The 19,384-nt window shown below is 39.5% G+C and overlaps 1 protein-coding gene across 2 annotated transcripts in view; it reads right to left on the reverse strand.

The window, feature by feature from the left end:
- CPED1 (cadherin like and PC-esterase domain containing 1) overlaps positions 1–11,527 on the reverse strand; it is a 149,844-nt gene extending 138,317 nt beyond the window's left edge. For both annotated transcript variants that reach the window (XM_062583302.1, XM_062583293.1), the window contains exons 1-2: positions 11,376–11,527; positions 10,429–10,901 (exon numbers count right to left, since the gene is read on the reverse strand). In XM_062583302.1, coding sequence (XP_062439286.1) covers positions 10,429–10,680 — 252 coding nt within the window. In that variant the 5' untranslated portion in view covers positions 10,681–10,901; positions 11,376–11,527. The remainder of the gene's footprint in view (positions 1–10,428; positions 10,902–11,375) is intronic.
- Positions 11,528–19,384: the final 7,857 nt, after the last annotated feature.

Genomic DNA, 19,384 nt, shown 5'->3' on the forward strand with positions numbered 1-19,384 from the left:
GCAGCAGTAGCCTCCAATATCTATTTTAAAAATTAAAAGTTATCCCATAACTTCTAGTTTTAGTAAGCTTATCACTGGACATTGGAAGCGCTATGCAAACAAGGCACCACTATTCTTGCACAAAAGACCACACTGGAAAGAGAAACAGATGCTTTGATATAAACAAATGCTATTCAAGATTCATCCAGTTGTTTATAGGTCTGGGAGATAGCGATAAAGGCGCTCTCTCAGCCGACTCTTCCCCAAGTACAGGATGCAGTTTTATGTTACACTTGGCTAAAGGATAAGTTCCTCTGCGGCAGTGAGAGGTATGCACTATTTTAGAGCCCTGACTTTCATGCCACTTCTGCTTTTATTCTAGAACACACATCCTCTGTGAACAGGATTAGCATAACTGATGAGGGGACATCGACATATATCTAGCTACAACCCTGTCAGAGTCCTCTACATATGTTTGCTAAATGTGTAACCCAAAGCTACTTTAGACATTGGGATATTCAGATACATGATGATCACATGCTGGTAGGAAGAAGCATAAATAGTATATGATCAAGTCACAGGAATTATGTTACGTAACCTTGTCAGATGTCCTCCCCTGTCCTTGCAGTATTTTTAAAACATGTTAGTTCAGCCAGAAACTTAATGCTAAAATGTCTCAAAACATCTCTTCCACACCACAGCATATTCTACTTATTCTTTCCCATTCTGTCTTTGCCCCTCCCTCTTCTTTCTTTTCTTTTTCCTGCCTCATGTAACTGCAGTCACCCTTCTCCATTTTCCTACGTCTTTTCCCTCCCTCTCTGTTCCTAAAAGCAGCCCTCGCCCTGCTCCCGCCCCCTGTGCTCTTCTCTCCAACTGCCGCCTCATCCGGAGAAATGCTGTGTAACACCAGGGCACTTCAGCCAGATATTTTCTGCTCTCCATTTCACTTGCATCACGGAGGAAACTCAGCAAAGAGAGACACCTCTAGCTTTGTTTGCATGCAGATCCAATTTTCTATCCCACATGTGTTGTGCTGGCAGACACTGCAGAGTGAATTAAGGACACGCAAGGCGAATGCAGGGGCTGGAGCCCAAGACACGTTCAGTATCCGGCTTTTCATTAGCAATTATCTCTCGTCCCTGTCAGGTCCCCCCCGCCCCGGTGCGGCGGAGGGTGTCTGCTCCGTGGAGTGAGAGTCCTGCACTGCCCTTACACACCGCTGCGCTTTGTGCGCGCCCCTCTTTGCGGACATTTTGGTTATCGTGGCTTTTTTGTGCTTCACGTTAGGAATCATTCTAAAAAGGCTGCTGCCAAAACGCGCCTTTCTTCGTAACAGCAAAGTCTCCTGCAAGCGTCACTCCTCAAGCATTTTGTTTAAAACAAATTTTACTAGCTTCTATTTCAAGCACCCAGCAACAGTTTTATTTTCTCCTGGGAGAGAGACTCCCAGAACAGCTCACGGGGTTTACCTCATCGTGGCCCTGACTCGCAGCCCGCACCTATCTCGCCAGGCCGCAGCTGGCCTAAGAGCTCTTCACTGCGTCAACAGCCTCTCTCATACCCAGAAACACAGTTTTTTCTTCCTAATTAGCAGCTCTGAACCCTCCCTTAGTCCTCCTCGGCACACCAGCGAGGAAGCCTACCTTCTTTTCTCAAGCAGGGCATCCCGCTTCCCTCGGGGCCCCCGCTGCCTCCTCGCCCGCTGGCCCCTCGCGCCTCCCCTGCGCTCCCCACACTAGCAAGGGCTCTAGCTATCGGGCAAATACTCGTTAAAAAAATCACCATTGGTAACTGGTTACTGCCCATTAGTGACACTGATACTAGTGAAAACATTTCAAGGAACGGCAGTGATGTAAGGCACTTCCCCGAAGGAGCGAAGGAAGGCAAACAGCCGCGGGCTGCCCCCGGCCCCGCGCCGGGGCCTTCCTCCAGCCGCTGCCTCTGGCGCGCGCGCCAAGGGCGGATGGCTGCCGTAATCTGCTCCAGATGGCCGGGACACGCCGCTCAGAGCCCTCTCAGGCTGCTGGCGTCCAAAACCTCCCCGTGCCGTGCCGGCAGGACTCGAGCAGGCCCAGCCGGGGACAGGCACCAGTGCGCGCACGCCCGTCGCCTGAATGTGAGCAAGAGTCACTTTTATCCACTAGCCTTCCAAAAAAGCAATTAGAGATGATGGGATCTTTGGGGCACAGCGACAATTCACGCTCCTAAATTTAACAGCTTGAGCTGGTGTTTAATCTGACACTGTTCAAAAATACGGCGTAGCTCTACACCGTTTATGGTGCTGGGTTGAGACCCACGTGTGGTGTTGCCAGATTTATTTCCTCTGACCTTCCCTTTTCAAGCTAATTGCAACCCAGGCTACAAGATGTAACATGTCCTTTCTGTTGTCTTGTCAACCCAGGGCAATTTCGGGTGGCTTTTTTTGTTTGTTTGCTTGCTTGGGTTTTTTTTAAACTATCCTTTAGCAACACAGCATTAAAAGACACTTCATGTTTGTAGCAAATGATTCCATAATTTTTTCCAAATCTCTATAGAAAATGCCTTTCATTATCAACCATGCTGATCTAGTTACTAGTAGAAGCATTTCAGAATTTCCAATATTATAGGAATAATAGTCACATTTCTATAAAAGTCTACTGTTTTTCATTAAACCTTTTCTCAACCATAAAGATGCAGTCTAGTCTATACCAATAGAGAGTTAGTATAGAAGAAGCAGAGTACAATAGATGAAAATAATCTAATTGTATATTTTGTAATTTTATGATTCATAACATTTTGGTATTCATGTAACTTTAATGTGCAGCAGGCTTAGACTAGAAAAATGTATCCATAACATTACGAATATTTGTGAGTAAGTGTTAATGAAGAAATGTTTTTATGACAAATTCAGAATTGTTCTTCTTTCCTAATTTGAAATTTGAGGCTATTTGTTTGCAGGTCAGTTTGTTACAGGTTCACTACACCTATGCGAAAGTGATTGGTAAAGAACATCTGTGTCCCGAGTCTTATCTAAAGAATAGTATGGCTGTCTCCACTGAAATTAATGAAGCTTTACAGCAAAGCTGAGATTTCCCATATGATTTAGCATGAGGCCAATGTCAGCTTTGACATGATATACCTGCTCTTACCGCTTGAAACCATTGCACTTAGTAGAGTCACTGACCCCATTTTAGTGCAACAGGCTGTTACACAGATGATCCACAGCCTTAACAACCAGTCCAAAGAAACTGTGGTGGACTCTCAAGTAAATAAAAAAGCATAAAAATTAATTTTGTAATTTTGTTTTCAGCTTATATAATAACCTGAAAAACACAAAAGAAAATAAAGTGTCCTTTTATATGAGCTCCGTAAAATCTATTATGAATTTTAAAAGATCTAGTGAATGAAACATTCCTGTTAGGCCTTAACAAACCAAATAAACAATGCAGTTTATATAATATGAAAGCTCAAGAATTACATAACTATCCTTGTCTGACTAAAAATAGACATTTAATATCTGAATTGTACTTAGTTCTGTCTGCCTGCAAATTCCAAGTAGCTGTGAAGTCCTCTGCTAAGGAGAAAATGTTTTGACATTTTCCTTTAAATCATTTTATCCAATTCTAGGTTATGAGTGTATAAAGATACAACAGATTATATTAGTTTCTGAAGCTTTCCTTTCTCTTACAAAATTTCTAGGTTGTTCCAATTTAAATTCTAAAATTGGTCAGTAATTAAATCCTACAATATATAATTACTGTTGTTGCTTTGGCCAAGAAGAAAATAGGAAAGATATTTCAAGTTGAGAAGAGAAAAGCAGTTCTTTGGCATTTTTTCAGATTCCGAGAAGATTGCATAATTGCATAAATATTGATGCATTGTCTCTGCCTGGCAAGGAAGCTAATATACAGTTTGAACTATTGCCATAGAATTTCATTGACCATCACTTCAACTTTGGAAACAAAATTACTCTTCCTGAAATAATGGCTCAACTTAAGTCTGGCTGTGCTTTTCTCAGGGAAGAACTCAAAAGCTGTACATCATCTTTTCAGCTACCCAGTTCTTGTTGCATTAGTCCCTGTGTAGTTTTCAGGCAGCCTCTCTTTTACATCAAACTACCCAAGATGCTTGTAGTCTTGTCTGGCAGCTTCAAAATATTTGACTGTACCTTCACTTTTACCCCACCACTTCCTACAGGTACTTGCTGCAAGAGAGAGATACAAGTGCTACTACATCAGTTGAACGCCCTTTGCATGGCAGGGCAGTGCAACAGAAATATTGTGAAAGAGAACCAGCCTTAAATAGACAACACGGTCATTATTAGCAATATTCACAAGCAGATACCTGCCTAGATTCCATCTCCATCCCATTTAGCTGGAAGAAAGTCGGCAAAGGAAGTGTGGATCTATCCTCACTTTTAGATACTACCTAGCAGAACAACATTACAATCCGAGAACAGGACTCCCAGACACTACTACACTAATATTAACTGTCATTAATAAGAAGAATGATAACAAAAACTTTGGATGTGATTATAATAATCCAAGTGGTTCATTTACAGGACTGTAAAGACCTTTATTAATTCCAAATGTGACTTTTAAATTCTTTTCAATGTTGGCATAAAAGCTCATAGAAATAGCTGTTCTTATTACTCTTGTACTTGAAATGCATATATCTCCTGTATTGAGAAGTAACAGAGAAGTTAATTTCCTGTTCCACTTTCTAGAGGACATTTAAATGTGTTGGCTTAATATATTGCTAGATTTCCTAATCAGAAAGGACTGGGCTGTAGAACGAAATGGCTGGAATGTTATTCTACTACTTTGCTGAAAAAATACAGAGCAAGCAACTAAATTATTGGCACCTGTGTTGATAGCTCATTTCTGAGGATTTCGTAAGTACAACAGCAAAACTGGAGTTATCTGCATAGCCATAACTAGCACACTGAGCTGAAAGTACAGAATTATTTTTCAAACTCCCTTTGCTTTATGATTGCATATAGGAATCCACTGCTTTGTATTTGGAACAGACTATGAGCCAAACCCTACCATCTTATCAAAATATGTGATTTTGAGGAAAGGACTCCAGTGAAGTAAATGGGTGAGATTTGACTTGCATTTCTCTTCCTCTACTTGTTGCTGATGTATTCTTCTCAAAGTTCCCTTCCTGTAAAGAGTCTCTACCACACCCCTCTTTCCTGACTGCTATCACAATAGCTTTGCTCTTTATCACCGAAATATCGCTGTCTCTGCAGCAAGAATAGCTATTTCTTCAGTAACTTTTGCATTTTATATTGAAAAGCAAAAAAAAAAAAAAAAAAAAAAAAAAAAAAGTCCTGTTTTTGCAGGGTGCATCCCTTGTCTTGTGAGTATAGTATCATTTCAATGAAACCAGTTGCTGATACCATACTGTCAGCTGCATTTTAAGTTCAGGTTTCAAAGTAGCTAGGTTTTCCACTTTTTTTGTTCTTTTGTGAATAGAAAAGTGTTCTTATCCATGTATTTTATAAACTAAATGTCTATTTTAAGATTAAATTTACCTCAAAAACGTATGAAACTATAGAACAGATAATGTGATCTTTTCTATCCAGCACTGTTATCACACTCCATTTCTGCATATTAGCAAAAATTATTCCTTCTCATTCTATCCTTGAGCTTCATTTCTACTTTTTCTTATGTTTCAACATTTTCTAACTTTCAACAGTTTCCACTAGCTTTGCCTTCTTTTCTTTCCATTCTGCTTCCATCTCCCTTTCTCTTCCACCAATGCAAATCCAGCCCCACATGCACAATCTCTTCTGAGACCTCTGAGGATACTATTACTTTACAAGCATAGTTCCCTACACTGCCTCCCACACCTCACCTCAGCCTGTGCCTCTTTTTTTCCCATGCCTTGTTCCATGCTACTCCTCTCCTGCCCTCTTCCTTCCCTTCTCCTTCTGACTACAAGTATATTACATTCAAAACAAACAAACAAACAAACAAACAAAAAACAGACATATGTGTTGTTTAGAGTCTGCAGCTCATCAGATTAGTTTCAAATGTCTGCATTAAGTTTTGATGAATTTTGCACTAGGGCAGTAATTTCCATTGACTGTGAAGGAGGGATGTCTGCCTTTGATAAGGTAGAGTGGACTGCTTAAGAGACAATATGGATCTGGATGTCCAAAGTTCTGCTAACAATTCCTTTACTCTTTGGTAATTTCACTCCTGATTCTCAAGTACAGTTGCCTGGGCCTATAACCTGTACAAGATGTTCAACTGGAACTTTCTCTAGATCTTGATCATGATCTAAAACATGTTTCTCCTTTTCATTTTTTTCTACATAGTCTCTCAGAGATATGGCCTTGAAAGTGAAGACAACTTATTGTCACCCTACCTATTATCTTTCATCTATGGGATGCCAGCATCGCCCACTCATTACATTCTCAAACAATCTGCATGTCTTGTTTTCTAGGTGGTCCTAGATAGCTAGGGAATTTGAAGGGAGACTCTTGTAAGTGTGTATCTGTGAAATGATCGCCTTCAAGGCCAACCTTAAAATTCTCATTCCTTGTACATTGGTCAAGCTTAGAGAGCCAGTATGTGAAAACACTGCCTAATGCATAAGCAGTACTATGTCATTGTGTCCTTACAACTGCAAAGGTACTACATCTAACTGGACAAACCCGCAGTGCAGTGTAAAAATACCTAAGCTGGCTCTGGCTGAGTTAATTCAGAGTGGAAACACAGCTGTGACCAACAGCTCTTCTCCAAAGTGGCTGAGAAGCAGAGCTAAATTACTTAGGAGGAGTGCAATGGTTTTATATTTCTCAGGTATCAGAGGTATTTCTGACACACTACTATGTCACGCAAACCTACACCCAGGGCTTGTACATACTTTTTTTTTGTTGATATCTGTTTCAGTTTGGATGCTACAGCATGAACTCGCCTCTTTATCTTCACAAATATTCTCATACAAGAGGAAAGACTGTCTGGAAGACTGGATGCAGCTGGATGTGATATCTTCCTGTCAGGGTTTTATTACCTCATCTCTTAAAAGGGGTGAGAAGGTGGTGATGCAATACAGAGGCTGCAGTAGAAAAGGAAAATGGTCCAGAATGGGAGACAAAGGGATATGGGTGATTTCAGGTCCTTCCTCTGCTACATGCACTTCACATTAGTTTGTTTCCAGTATCCTAAAATCTAAATGACAAAGTGTCATGTAGTATAGACACTGGTTCTCCATCCCACCGGAGTTTTGTGAGGATACAGTCATTAAAGATCTTAAGTTCTTCGTTACAGTAGTATTGATGTCATCTACCTTGGATTCTACATGGATTACATTTCCTTATTTTGGACATCTGGAGGAAAATTCATCAACTAAATTTTCTAAAACATCATATAAACATTAGCCTTCAGGGTGCCATACTATATGCTCAACTTTGAAAATCAGGCAGATATGAAACTGAAAAATAAAAACTAGCTGGAGGTATCCATTTTTAACTCCTATGTTTCTATGTTTCTTTGAAAATAAAAACCATAAAAATTTGGTAACTACTGTTAGACAAGGAGTTAGAAGTGGATTTCTGAAGCTGGACTCCTAAACCTCGTTGGAGATTCTGAAATAAGAAATCTATTTTCCAGGCTACAGATTTTAACATTTAATTTTATATTAGAAAATGTTGACCTCTGCATGTGAAAATGAGTCTAAAGAATCAGGTCTTCAGCAGTTTTGAATACCAAGAGTGTGTGATACCCAAGAAAGAAGTACTATGAGCTCTGTCAGGTTTTCTAGGCTCTCTATTAAATCAGAATTTTTGTGATTTAAAAAAAAAAAAAACAAACAAAAAAACCCCAAACTTGCTCTATGTGCCTGATAGTAATGCCTTCATCCCAGGGCATTTTGCATGTAGCTAAAGACACATTTACAGATCAAATTGGCAATTTCCATCCCCATGCTATTTCCACATTTTTGGAAAGGAAAGTTCTAGATAATGAGATATATTTCAAACTCAGAGCAAGTGTTGGAAGGAGACTTTTCACATGCAGTCATAATAACATTCTAACACCAGGCTCAACATAATACTCATTGTTTCTATGAAAGAAGAATCAAGCCTGCTTCTGCCCACTCAGAAGAGTTTTCTAAGGCCTGACATAAGGCGCCATATGACTCAAATCCCAGCATGAGATATCATCTAAAGAATGATACCTCCAGCACAGTCTTCTTTTCCTTAAACCTTATTCATGAACTTCAATTTTGTGAAAAACATTGCAATGTTTGCTTTAAGTCACTATTTAACTGCATATCAGATTTTTTTAAATAAATTTGCTTGCTTGACTATTTACAGGGTAAGAATACATGTGACTAGTTTGTCAAAAATATGAACATTTGGACTATATTTTACAGTATTTGTCCAGATCTATGCATGAAGATTTAAACTAGCAGTTTAATGAAAACTAGTTTTCAAACTAGCTACTGTGGGTGGGCATGTATGTGACTGTAAAATAAAAGAGTGTAAAGTTTCAATTATGACCTCTGACTTAGATGTTACTGAGTACCCAATAAAATAAACAAGATAACAGCTCAGCTGAATTCACCCAGTGAATAAGCAGTGGATGAAAAAACATATGCAGTTCAAGAACAGACTCTCAAAGCACAGTGGTAGAGTTTATTGGAGATGTTTGTCATTTCTATTCCCTGAGATTATTATTTGGCCCATACAACCAATGGAGTATTCTCTGGAAACTGAGAGTGCAACTTGGAGCAACATCCCAACATGTGCAAGACATTTTGTTCATAAAGCTCTAGAGGAAACTTTCAAGACAAATAGTGAGCCAGTTATGGGTGGTCTTCAGAAATTGAAGAGGAATGTGTTAGAGCAGTGCAGGATTGGATGACATAGCTATAAGGCTTAACGTACGCACTTAAATTTGTACTATAGGTTCAGAACATGCATAGTCACATCCATCCATACATGCTGAAAGGCAGCAAGTGCAGCACATTTTAAGAACATAAGCTTCCCATTCATTTCAAACAGCCAGCACACCAAGTTCTTCTCAGACAAATTGGGAAAGTAGAAATTAAATATTTTCAGTCAAACAACATGCTAGCCAAACTTTGCCATTATTCCACCAATTTACACAGTTTAAGCAGCTAAATCTAAAATATGAAATGTTCTTTGACATTGCAACAATAATGAGGAAAAATCAATGGACTCTAAGTGTCACAAGTCATAAAACAACACAACTCACACTGTCAGATGTCCTTCTTTCACTTTAATTTGGAATTCTTCATGTCATATAGTTGAACAAACCCAAATCTGAGCACCTATTATACTAAAGGGTCATTAAAATATAAAATTATGACAAATGCGATATGGAGTAGATTTCTGGAAATCGTAAGACAAATCTCTCTGACCTTCACAATAAAAAAAAATACATTTTTATTACTTAAGGTGAAGGAATTCAGTCCAAAGTCATTTTGCATATCTGTTTTTAATTTTTGCAACAGATGAACTTTACAATCACCCTCCCAAAATCGGTACTGCTGACCTTTCAGACTGTGAGCCCTGTCTAATCAAGAAAGAAGCCTTCCAAATTATTATTTTTAGAAATCTGAACTGCTGTATGTGGATGCTGTCCATAATGAGTGATGTCACAGATTAATGTTTGTAATCCAGATACAGTTATACATCTAATACTAGCATAATGATAATTTTACAGTAAGATCTCTGTTGCACTATTAGCAGCACTCTACAGCATTGAAGAAAACCTGAAGCGTTTGCTCAGGTATTGAGCACGGATTCCAGAGTAAAAATAACTACCTCAGTCGGGAACAAACCACATTTTCCAACTAAAATAACAGTGTATGCATCTGTTAGGTTTTAGCATCCATTTTAGGAACCCTATACAAAATAAACATGAGGTCAGGTAACCTAAGGACACAGTAAAATTTGTGGGCCAAGGAATTTGAAAGCAAACAGTGTGATTTGAAAATGTGAAAAGTTTTTTTTTTCTTCCCAAATGCAGTTAATTTCAGCAGAATCCCAGTAAAGTCCAAAACTCACCAACAGATAACTTTAAAACAGGGCATCTGCAGTCTCAGTACTAATTAACAGCCTCAGTCACTTTCATGAAACCCCACTGGCTCTTGATTTATGTGCCTGTACTATAAAGTTTCTGACCTGATTCCTAAAGCCAAAATAAAACACGGTCTGTGCAGCAAACTCAAATCGCCCTGGAGTCACACAGTAATGCAATGTTTCAGTCAAAGCTTCTGGGATTCATGTGCTAATAACACCATGCTGAGGAGCTAGTAATGGAGATGTGCTTGCGCATATGCCATTGTAATTAGATCACTCATTTGTTTGTATACAGATCTCAGATCTTAGAGCTTAGGTTAATTTTAGCTGGACTTACATGATCCTGCCAGCCTCGCTATCTGTTGCCATGCTAATTGCTCAGCACTCTGCTCCAGCTGACTTACCTTTTTCACTGTCTGCGAATTATTGACAGGGGGGAAGCAGTGAGTGTTGCTTGTGGAGACCTCCTTGTATCTTCCTTGCTGTGTTTTAGTCTGTTTGTTTGGTGAAATCCCATTAACAACTGCTGAAAGGAAGCTGCTGGTCATGAGAGGAGTCAGGGTCTGGCAAAACAGACAGATGGCCACCACTAAGGCCAGAAGGAAGGGCCGAGGGCGACAAAGTCTACGGCACCTGGGGACTTGACCACAAACCATGGCCTCGCTGCTGTCCTCACTTCATCCTTTGCCACATTGTAGATTCAGTAAAGAAGCCGCTTTTTGCCAGGATAAAAAAAGCAAAGGCATGTATTTTCCAAAACTAGTCAGTTTTCTCCATTTCTACTTCTGAATTCTTTCATAGTGCCTGGCCAGAAGTTGCAGCTTCCAAAGGAGCAGAAGTCTGTAAAGAACCCTTCCATGAGGGATACAGGAACAACCTGTGAAAAAACAAGTGAAGGGCAGTAAACAGCACAGTGTCACTGAGGGGGGGTTTGTAAAAAGCCATACAGGGCTCTTCTGTGCTGCCTTCTTTGTAGAACAAACCTGCAGGCAAACAGGTGAGGAGCAGAAATCTTCACCCTCAACTTTGCAGACAGAACTGTTTAGCCAGACAATAGTATCCAAGAAAGCAAGAGGTTAAAGCTTAATATGTCCTGTCCATAGCTGAAAAGAGTAAGAGAGTGTACCAACATCTTGAACAATCGTTTGCTGTCTTTTCTCTCCTGCATTCTCAATTCCCACTTTGTTTTTACAGTTTCTTTCATTCCAGTCCTTTTAAATTGCCTCTTTCCTGTCAGCATGCACAGCTCTCTCTCCTGAAATGATCATTTATCTGAAAACTGACAGACTATGAAGATTTCCCTTCGCATTCGTTTTGTCCGGATTGCGAGTTCAAAGTTATGTTTACTTACTCAGTTCTTATCCTGTTAGAAGTTTTCCATTCTCCTCTAATGGGCTGCTGATTAAAACCACTTGGAACAACCCTGGCTCATGATCCCAGCTCGTCTCACGCTCAGAAGGCAGGCACACGCACATACACACACCATCTGAAGCCAGTTGGACCACAGATTTCATATAAATAAAGGCTGGGCTGCTCAGAGGGTGGGGCTAAGTTAGCTCCGCTCTGAGCAGGAACGGGGTTTGGAGACACAGTGTTAGATCGAGATCAGAAACAAGAGGTGTCCTTGCACACGCTGCATGCCTTGAAGCCACCATCACTGCAGTTTTTAGAAATTTGCTGTTACAGCAATGAACCTGATTGAAACAATAATAATATCTTGCAGACAGTAAAAATCTGAGCACTACCTGCAATATTTTAATCCAAATTAACAAAAATTTTGTAAAAGGAATTAGGTTTACTTAGATGCAAGTATCTCTGACAAAGCAGTTTTCAGTACTTTTCCATAGTATACATAATATTTCACAGCAGTGTATAAATAAAACGTCTTACTCATGTTAAAGAGGGAAAGAAAGGAAGGCAGACACAAATATTCCAATGAAAGCACTTTGTATCTAAGTCACAGAAGATCTTAGTTACTACTTCCCCCTGCTGACACAGGACAGGGACGAGACATATGGGAACAATTGAGAAACTCAGTGTTATCTTTATAGACCTAAACTTCTCATATAATAAAGTTACTCTTGCTAAAAATGTCTGTATTCAATTCATCAATGTTAACTTACATTCTTAGTTATTTTGAAAAGAAAGTTCTTCCAACATTGCTTTAAATGTGAGAAAAGAGTGTTGTTCAGTTATGATAACCCTGGTAAAACCTACAGAATATGACAGTGGCAGCAGCACTAGCAAGTTAGATGCCTATATACAACAGTGAGGGCAACAGCATATATTTGATGTGCTGATGTTTATTCATCTTTCAAATTCTTTTTTCTGAGCTAAAGCCATCGATTTGCACATATGGAAAAAGGCTGTTTAATTGATCCAACAATTCAGGCAGAACTTCAGCTGTCTCTCTCCCTGCTACTGTCTAAATCACTCCTCTTCATCTAGAGTTGTCTGAATTTGACTCTTAGGCCATCCTGAGCAGGAAAGGAGTACAAAACTTGCCTCTACCCTCCAGTGATGAATGCTTTTGATCCACACAGAAACTGCCATCTGTATCTCCAGAGACATGCTGCTCATGCTCCCTCCTTCCTAGCATGCCAGCTCACATCCTCAGGCCCTGCTCTAGCCAGTCTGTGCTGCTAAGTAGTTGGCAAGCCACCAAATCTAGCTAACAGACCATGGAAAACCATGAGTTTCCTGCAGCTGACTTCAAGGTAGATTATGCCATACAATGACGAGTAGTACCCAGAGAGCTGATACATCAAAGGAGCAGTGCAGAGATGCTGCAGCCAGCCTGGGAGCCACAGTCACCCCATCAGCAGAGAGGAGCACCAGAGAGTTGTTTTATTGTTTCAAGGATTGTCCTGTGATTTTCAGCATGCTTTTATTTCTGGGCCCATTAGCGCTGGGTTGTCAACTTCTCCTAAATTTTTAGTGAGAGGATTTTAGCCTGAGCCTTTCCTTGCTGGTGCTGGAGCACTCAATTAAATCGCTTTATGAAGATTTGGATTAAAGGTTGCCTCATGATGTGGAGATTATAGGCCCTTCCTAAAGCCCCACATTGGACTAAAGTAATTCTGTATCTCGTCTACCCCGCTCCCTTAGTTACCTTCAGCCCAGCAAGTAACTATGCACTGCCTTGTGCCCTACATCATTTTCCCCTCCAGTTCATAAGTGGGAGCTTTAACTTTGCATTTTCCCCATATATCTCAGTGCCACTTCATCCTGCCTGCAGCCCCAAGTTTTCAGGACAAGCTGATGACTTTTATTCATTTACTGCCCCAAGGGTGATACTCCAAAACTAAAGAGAGAAGGGAGATCAGCAGAAGCCAGACTGATCACTCTACCTTCTGAATACTCCTGGGGGTCAGCCTTCTGCTTCTCTACTTTTCCCAGATGTTTCAGGCAGTGAGCTAGCTTTTTCTCCCTTTATGTTTTGTGGTTCATTTTCCTGACAGTAGCATGTAATGCACATTTCTTAAGCTGTAAATAGGTTTTCTTAATCACAGCCAGAGTGCAATAGGCATGACTGCTGCCATCTTTTTAATCAATTTTCCAACCTATCTCTGGGCTTAAATATCTACTAGCTTGCTTAGTCACATTCTGACACTTCAGAAATTAAGGCAAGTGAGGATTGATTCCTCTGACATTAACTACTCAGCAAAAGCATATAAGTGGATAGAATTAGGCCTCCTCAGTCCCATACTCATGAGAATGTACTTCAGTACAGAATATTCAAAAACCTTTAGAAGACAAATACCTGTAAGATCAGAAATAGCTGGTGGCTATTTTCTATATATTATTCCTGTGTACTAGTATATGTACATATGTAGCAGAAAGCTACAACTCTCCTCTGTCTGACATAAGGCACAAATTTAGGATTAGTTTTCTGTTTGGGATTCCTGGATCTCTCCCTTCCTGTGACTGCTCCCACTGCATGGATTCAGGGCTCTCTGTTCCATTTACCTTCCCCTATTCCTTCTGTTTCTACTCACTCAGGACTTCTTCCCTGGATGCTGTCTACAGCAGCCAGCTGCTGGCCTACTATGCATAGAGCAAGGGAGCTCAGGTCCTGCAGGAATCACTTCTATCAAAACCATCCGGCCCTGACTGTCAACGATTGATGTCTGGTGCTTGCAGCCCAAATCCCAGCTACATCTGCATCACCTGGAATAGACTGTAAGTATTTAAAGATACTATGACACTGACAAAAGAAGATGAAAATCATGAGACTTGCTAAAAATTGCAAGAAGTTGGGATTTGAAAGGAATTAGTCAATATGCCACACAGACATGTAATGTGCATCGTTCAGCATCACTGGGGTTTTAAGCAAGTCAAGTCATATTCCCAGAGTTTCCATTTTACCTAAGTTTAGTCAGTGTAAAAGCTAGGGACCACTGAAGAGTGATATGAATGGCTTAAGTAGTGACCTAGACAGATAATTGCCAGGGACTAACCAAAAGGAAAATTCCAGGCATAAAATGTTAGCAGGAATTTATGGCTAGTTGAATATAACCATTATGCGTAAGCTTAACTTCACTCAGAGATCTAACATGAATCATTCTGCAACTCTGAATAAAGTTAAGTCTATATATAAGTGCATGTAAGATCAGGACTTAGTATAATAAGAACCATTTTGAGTCAATAATTTCACCATACAGAGGCTGCCAAGGAGAAAATGTGTCTAAAAATCTATTGAGAATTGTTCTTTTCTACAGCAAGATTCAAGTTACAAAGTGTAGAATCTTAACAACCATTTCAGTGATAAATGAATTCACATGAAAAATAAGCTCAAACAGATCATTTCTAAATGAACTGGTCATCAATTCCTTTCAATCGTGTTTATCACTTTGATAGTACAAACCTACATGCAATTTTCATTGTCTATGGTCAACTCTAATTTCTTTTTTATTTTCCAAAATGCCACAAACTATGCCAAGGGCCATAAATTCCCACTGACTTCAAATACAGGATGCAAGGTCTATGAACAATAGGCATTAATAGCACTGTAAATATTCAAGTAAAATGTCTAGTAAACTGTGCTGGAGAAAGGCCACCAAACTACACCCTCTATGATTTTCTGGTTCACCCTGAATGCAGTCCAGATTACAATTAGATTTGCATGTGTCTTTAATCCTCTGTGTAGTCCCATTATGAGCAGTGAATGGGAAAGACTGGCACAGAGTAACAGTGAAGAAAATAGGAATAACATATTTCATTACCTGTCTCTACATTGGAAGATTCAATACAACTACTGAAATTTAAATTAATCCCAGCATGGAAAAATGCAGACTTTATCCCCCCTTTCCCATGCATAGAGCCCTGTAGGCCTTAATGACTTCGTAATTTTGTTTTAAAAACACTCCAGAGAAAAAGGATTCATGCCTTAATCCCACTTTGGCTCCACTATCTGTTCTTGGCTCACAATGAAGGTAGGCTAGCAAAGAAGACTCTGCAAATCCTTGGTAAGAAAAATAGTTGATGTTAATGGAAGAGGAGTTCTAGGGGAGAATCCCTTTTTTGTTTTGTGCTTTATTTTGTCTGATTTAATATGTTTGGTATAATCTTTTGTTTCTATGTAGGTGGAAGCTAAAGATCTTGCCTACACAAGCAGGTGTGTTGATTTATTTGACCAAAGGATGTATACTCCATTTTAGATCTTTATTCCACAAATTTTTATCAGTTCATTAAGAGCTGTGACATTGTTAGATGTTCTGCCCCAAGAAAGATGCCCTGAGACCTTCACTTCTATGGGCAAATCAGCCAGTCTAGTAATTGCCTGCCACTGAAAGGGGAAGGTCTTGCTTGTCCTTTAGCCTCTCCTCCTTACCTCTGCTTCTCCTCTTTCCTTTCATTGGTACGCTCTCTCTTCTGTCCTTTTGGTGGTGCTTCTTCGATCATTCCCTGAGGTGGAAAAAAAAAGTGCAAATGGGTTGCTTTTCTGCCAGATTAGTGAGTCAAATCAGCTCTTGGAGAAGATCACCAGATCTGAATCAGATTGTGCCAAACTTCACCCAAGCTTCCCTAAAGTTTTAAGTCTAAGCTTACTGAGTTATCTGTTCAGAGGGATACCTTTGTATCCCAAGCTTTGTTGGACACCTATGTACCCTTTACCACTATTTTTTGGTAGAATGATGACAATGAAAACACAAATACTATTTTTTAAATAGTTGTTTGCTTGACATGAGGGTTAAGAAAAGCAGTTGAAGACCAGTCTTATGAAAGGCAAAATTGTATGTCGGGAGGAAGAAATAGATCAGTTAATTCTTTGATCATTCCTTTCTACAGCTATTCACTGACCTTCTATATAATCTCTTTCCAGCAACTATTCATTTTACACAGAGATTTATGGATTTTGTAGCCAATTTGGTTGTTCAGACTTGTTGTTTATCAGTTGAATATCAGTGAATAATAATCAGTGATAATCAAGAAATGCCTAGGCAGGCTGTAAGAATTTATTTATCTATATTTATCTCTAGGTATGCAAAATGGAAATAAAGTGAAATATCTTATGACCTCTGCATTCTGTTACTTTTTTTTAAATAAATGTTTTATTTTGACATGTACCACATCTATACTCTAGCATCTTGCTCATCCCCCTCTTCTTCATACCTCAGGGTTTGAATTCTCAGGCCTTCTTCTGTTTCTTCCTACAAACTTTTTCTAATGTCAGCTCTGTTCTCTCTCAAAATCGTTCTCTTCTTTTGACACAGTGAATTGTCCCAAGCTTTTGGTGATCGAGGTCATTTTTATTGGCTTTTCTTTCCCTAGTTACATTCTCTGGGCTTGCTATATGGAAAATATTTTCACAAATACTTTCCTACTTTCTTATGCACTCTTGCTGCAAGCAGAGCTGTTCTCTATCTTTTACCTGCTGAAGGGCTCTAAATGTGATGTGTACTGTTTCATTGTCACATTCCCTCTTTGCTTTAACTTGGCCTTGCCATACAAGTAGTCAAGATTAGTAAAGTGTTCACTCTTTTTTATTCTGTTCTACAGTGCAAGTGGACCCAAATTAGTCCAGAAAATGAGAAAAGTCAAAATGACTGGAAAATTCATGACAGTCATCCCCAGGCATCAACTTTTTATGCAGTTGCTCTCAAGTTCAGGAGTAAGCTTTGTTTCAGAGAAATCAACTTTTAGAAGTTGAGAAAGATGAGATCAATTCATTGTTTCACAACCACTTCTTCTCCCAACTCATCCCCTGAATTCCTTCAACCGTATTTTCTCCTGTCTCATTACCTCTACCTTTAGCAGAGTGGTTGCTTTAGAAATACAACTTAGACTTTTGAACGAGTATCACAGTGTCTCTCTGTGTTCAGCAGTCCTCCAATGTTCTTTGGCAGCAAGGAAGAAAAATGTTCTCATAAACAAGAAAATATTGTGCAATGTTACCTCTGTTGTATGCATATAAAACAAAGATTACAAAAGAGTGCTTTCACGTACTCATAGCTGTCTCTGTGTTGTCCTCTAGATGATCTACATTGTTGCAGATAGGGTGCATGCTACAACTGGCAAACAAGCTGTAAAATTTTGGACCAAGAGTTCCAAGTGCCTGTCATTTTCAGGAAGATATTTTGGCCATTAAAGTTTGGTTATCATCCATGCAAATGCTCAGCTTAGACCACATCCACTGACTTCAGTAGATGAGCTCATGGGTGGGCATATTTGGGCATTCTAGGCACAAGGCAACAAGAATTTAACCTTTTACTATCCAAAGGCTTCCTTTTACTGGTGGGTATTATGGTTAACAGAGCTCTTCTGTTAGCAAAGAAGGGTTCTAAGATAACCAGGTCACACAGGGGCACATTTACCTGATCCTCCTAAGACACACCCATACATCTACTAAGCCCCATCAAGACTAGCCGTTATTTTCTAATGAGAATGCTAAACAACATATACCAGTGTTGGTTGCATTATTGTGGGACAGTCAGAGCATACAATAACCAGCATATAATAGCCAGGTTGAAATTTGTCACCTTGGGCACATCATCACATATTGTGCATGTATGTGAGAAATTATTGTACAAGGAAACAGTATATGGTGATACAAGACATGCTGTTTTGTTGTTCTTATGGGCAAGCAGAAAAAAAATGATTCTGTACTTTTGAAATTATTTATCGGATTATAACTGTGCAGTTTCTTTCACAAGTCCAGCTGCTGCCACATGATTACAGCAGAACAAGATAACAGCAATCACTGTAACAGAAGTTATTTGAGAAAGGAAAGCAGTGGAATACCCTTGAGTACGTTACGTTTATTAAGCACTGACTTTTAACAGGGTTTCGACAGACTAGTCCACATGATAGTACTTCTGCAAGTAAAGCTGAAAATTAAGTTTAACCAGCTTTACAGCTAATGAAAGCCGCCTGGATAACTGTAGTGAAGACGGCCCCCCAGAAAGTCTCCAGCACGGCTGGCACTAGGGTGGCAGTTCTTTGTGTCGAGCCCCGTGCAGAATCACTGCGCTGCCTCTCAGCTCTGCTCCGCCGAGCTGCACAGCTTGCTCGAAACACGCCTGACTGCTGCTGCGAAGGGAGGAAGTGGGCTGAAAGCTGGAGCGAAGGGAGGGCTGTCATGCCGAGCTGCCACGATAAGGCTGCGAGGAAGTTGACCATCATATTGTCAGTGGGTGATCTTAACCATTTTGATTAAACAGGTCATGTGGAAAACTAGTGGTCCAGACAAGGATCTGTTGAAAAACAAAAGTTTAAGGGAGACATTTCTCAGGGTTGCTAAATCTGAAATGCCTTGTTCTGTTTTTCTTCACTTAGTATCTAATTTGATATGTTATAAGAGACTGAAAAGTGAACGGAGGCTTTTTTTTTTTTTCATTGTCTGATTACTAAGTTGTTGGGGGTTGTTTCTTTTTTGGGTTGTTTGTTGTATTTTTGAATTACAGAGATATCTCTGGACCTCATATGTAGACTACTAAAAAATTATTCAGTATTTCAAGGCAGACATAGATGTTCTTGGGATTAGATTTTGTAAAAAAATTAAAATATAACCAAATCAGGATACCCTTAAAATACATTATGAAGTAGCTAACAAGCTCTTATATTTTTAAATCAATCATTATTATTTCAGCCACAATATGATTTGATGTGCTTTTAAAAATAAAGCATATTGAAGAGACTATTTGTTTTGGAAAATAAGATAAAACCAGGTTGTGTCAACACAGAAGATTAATAAATGTACACAGGACTGATAATTTGCTTGCTTAAACACAGACTTTGGAAAGAAATTTGAAATTTATAGAGAATATTTTAGGATAATTCAAAATCATGCTATCTTATGATATGACATCAGATCACAGTTTTATAATGTGCTGATGTAATTATGAACACTACATTTAG

The sequence above is a fragment of the Rhea pennata genome, chromosome 1, assembly GCF_028389875.1.
Source record: "Rhea pennata isolate bPtePen1 chromosome 1, bPtePen1.pri, whole genome shotgun sequence".
Taxonomy (NCBI): domain Eukaryota; kingdom Metazoa; phylum Chordata; class Aves; order Rheiformes; family Rheidae; genus Rhea; species Rhea pennata.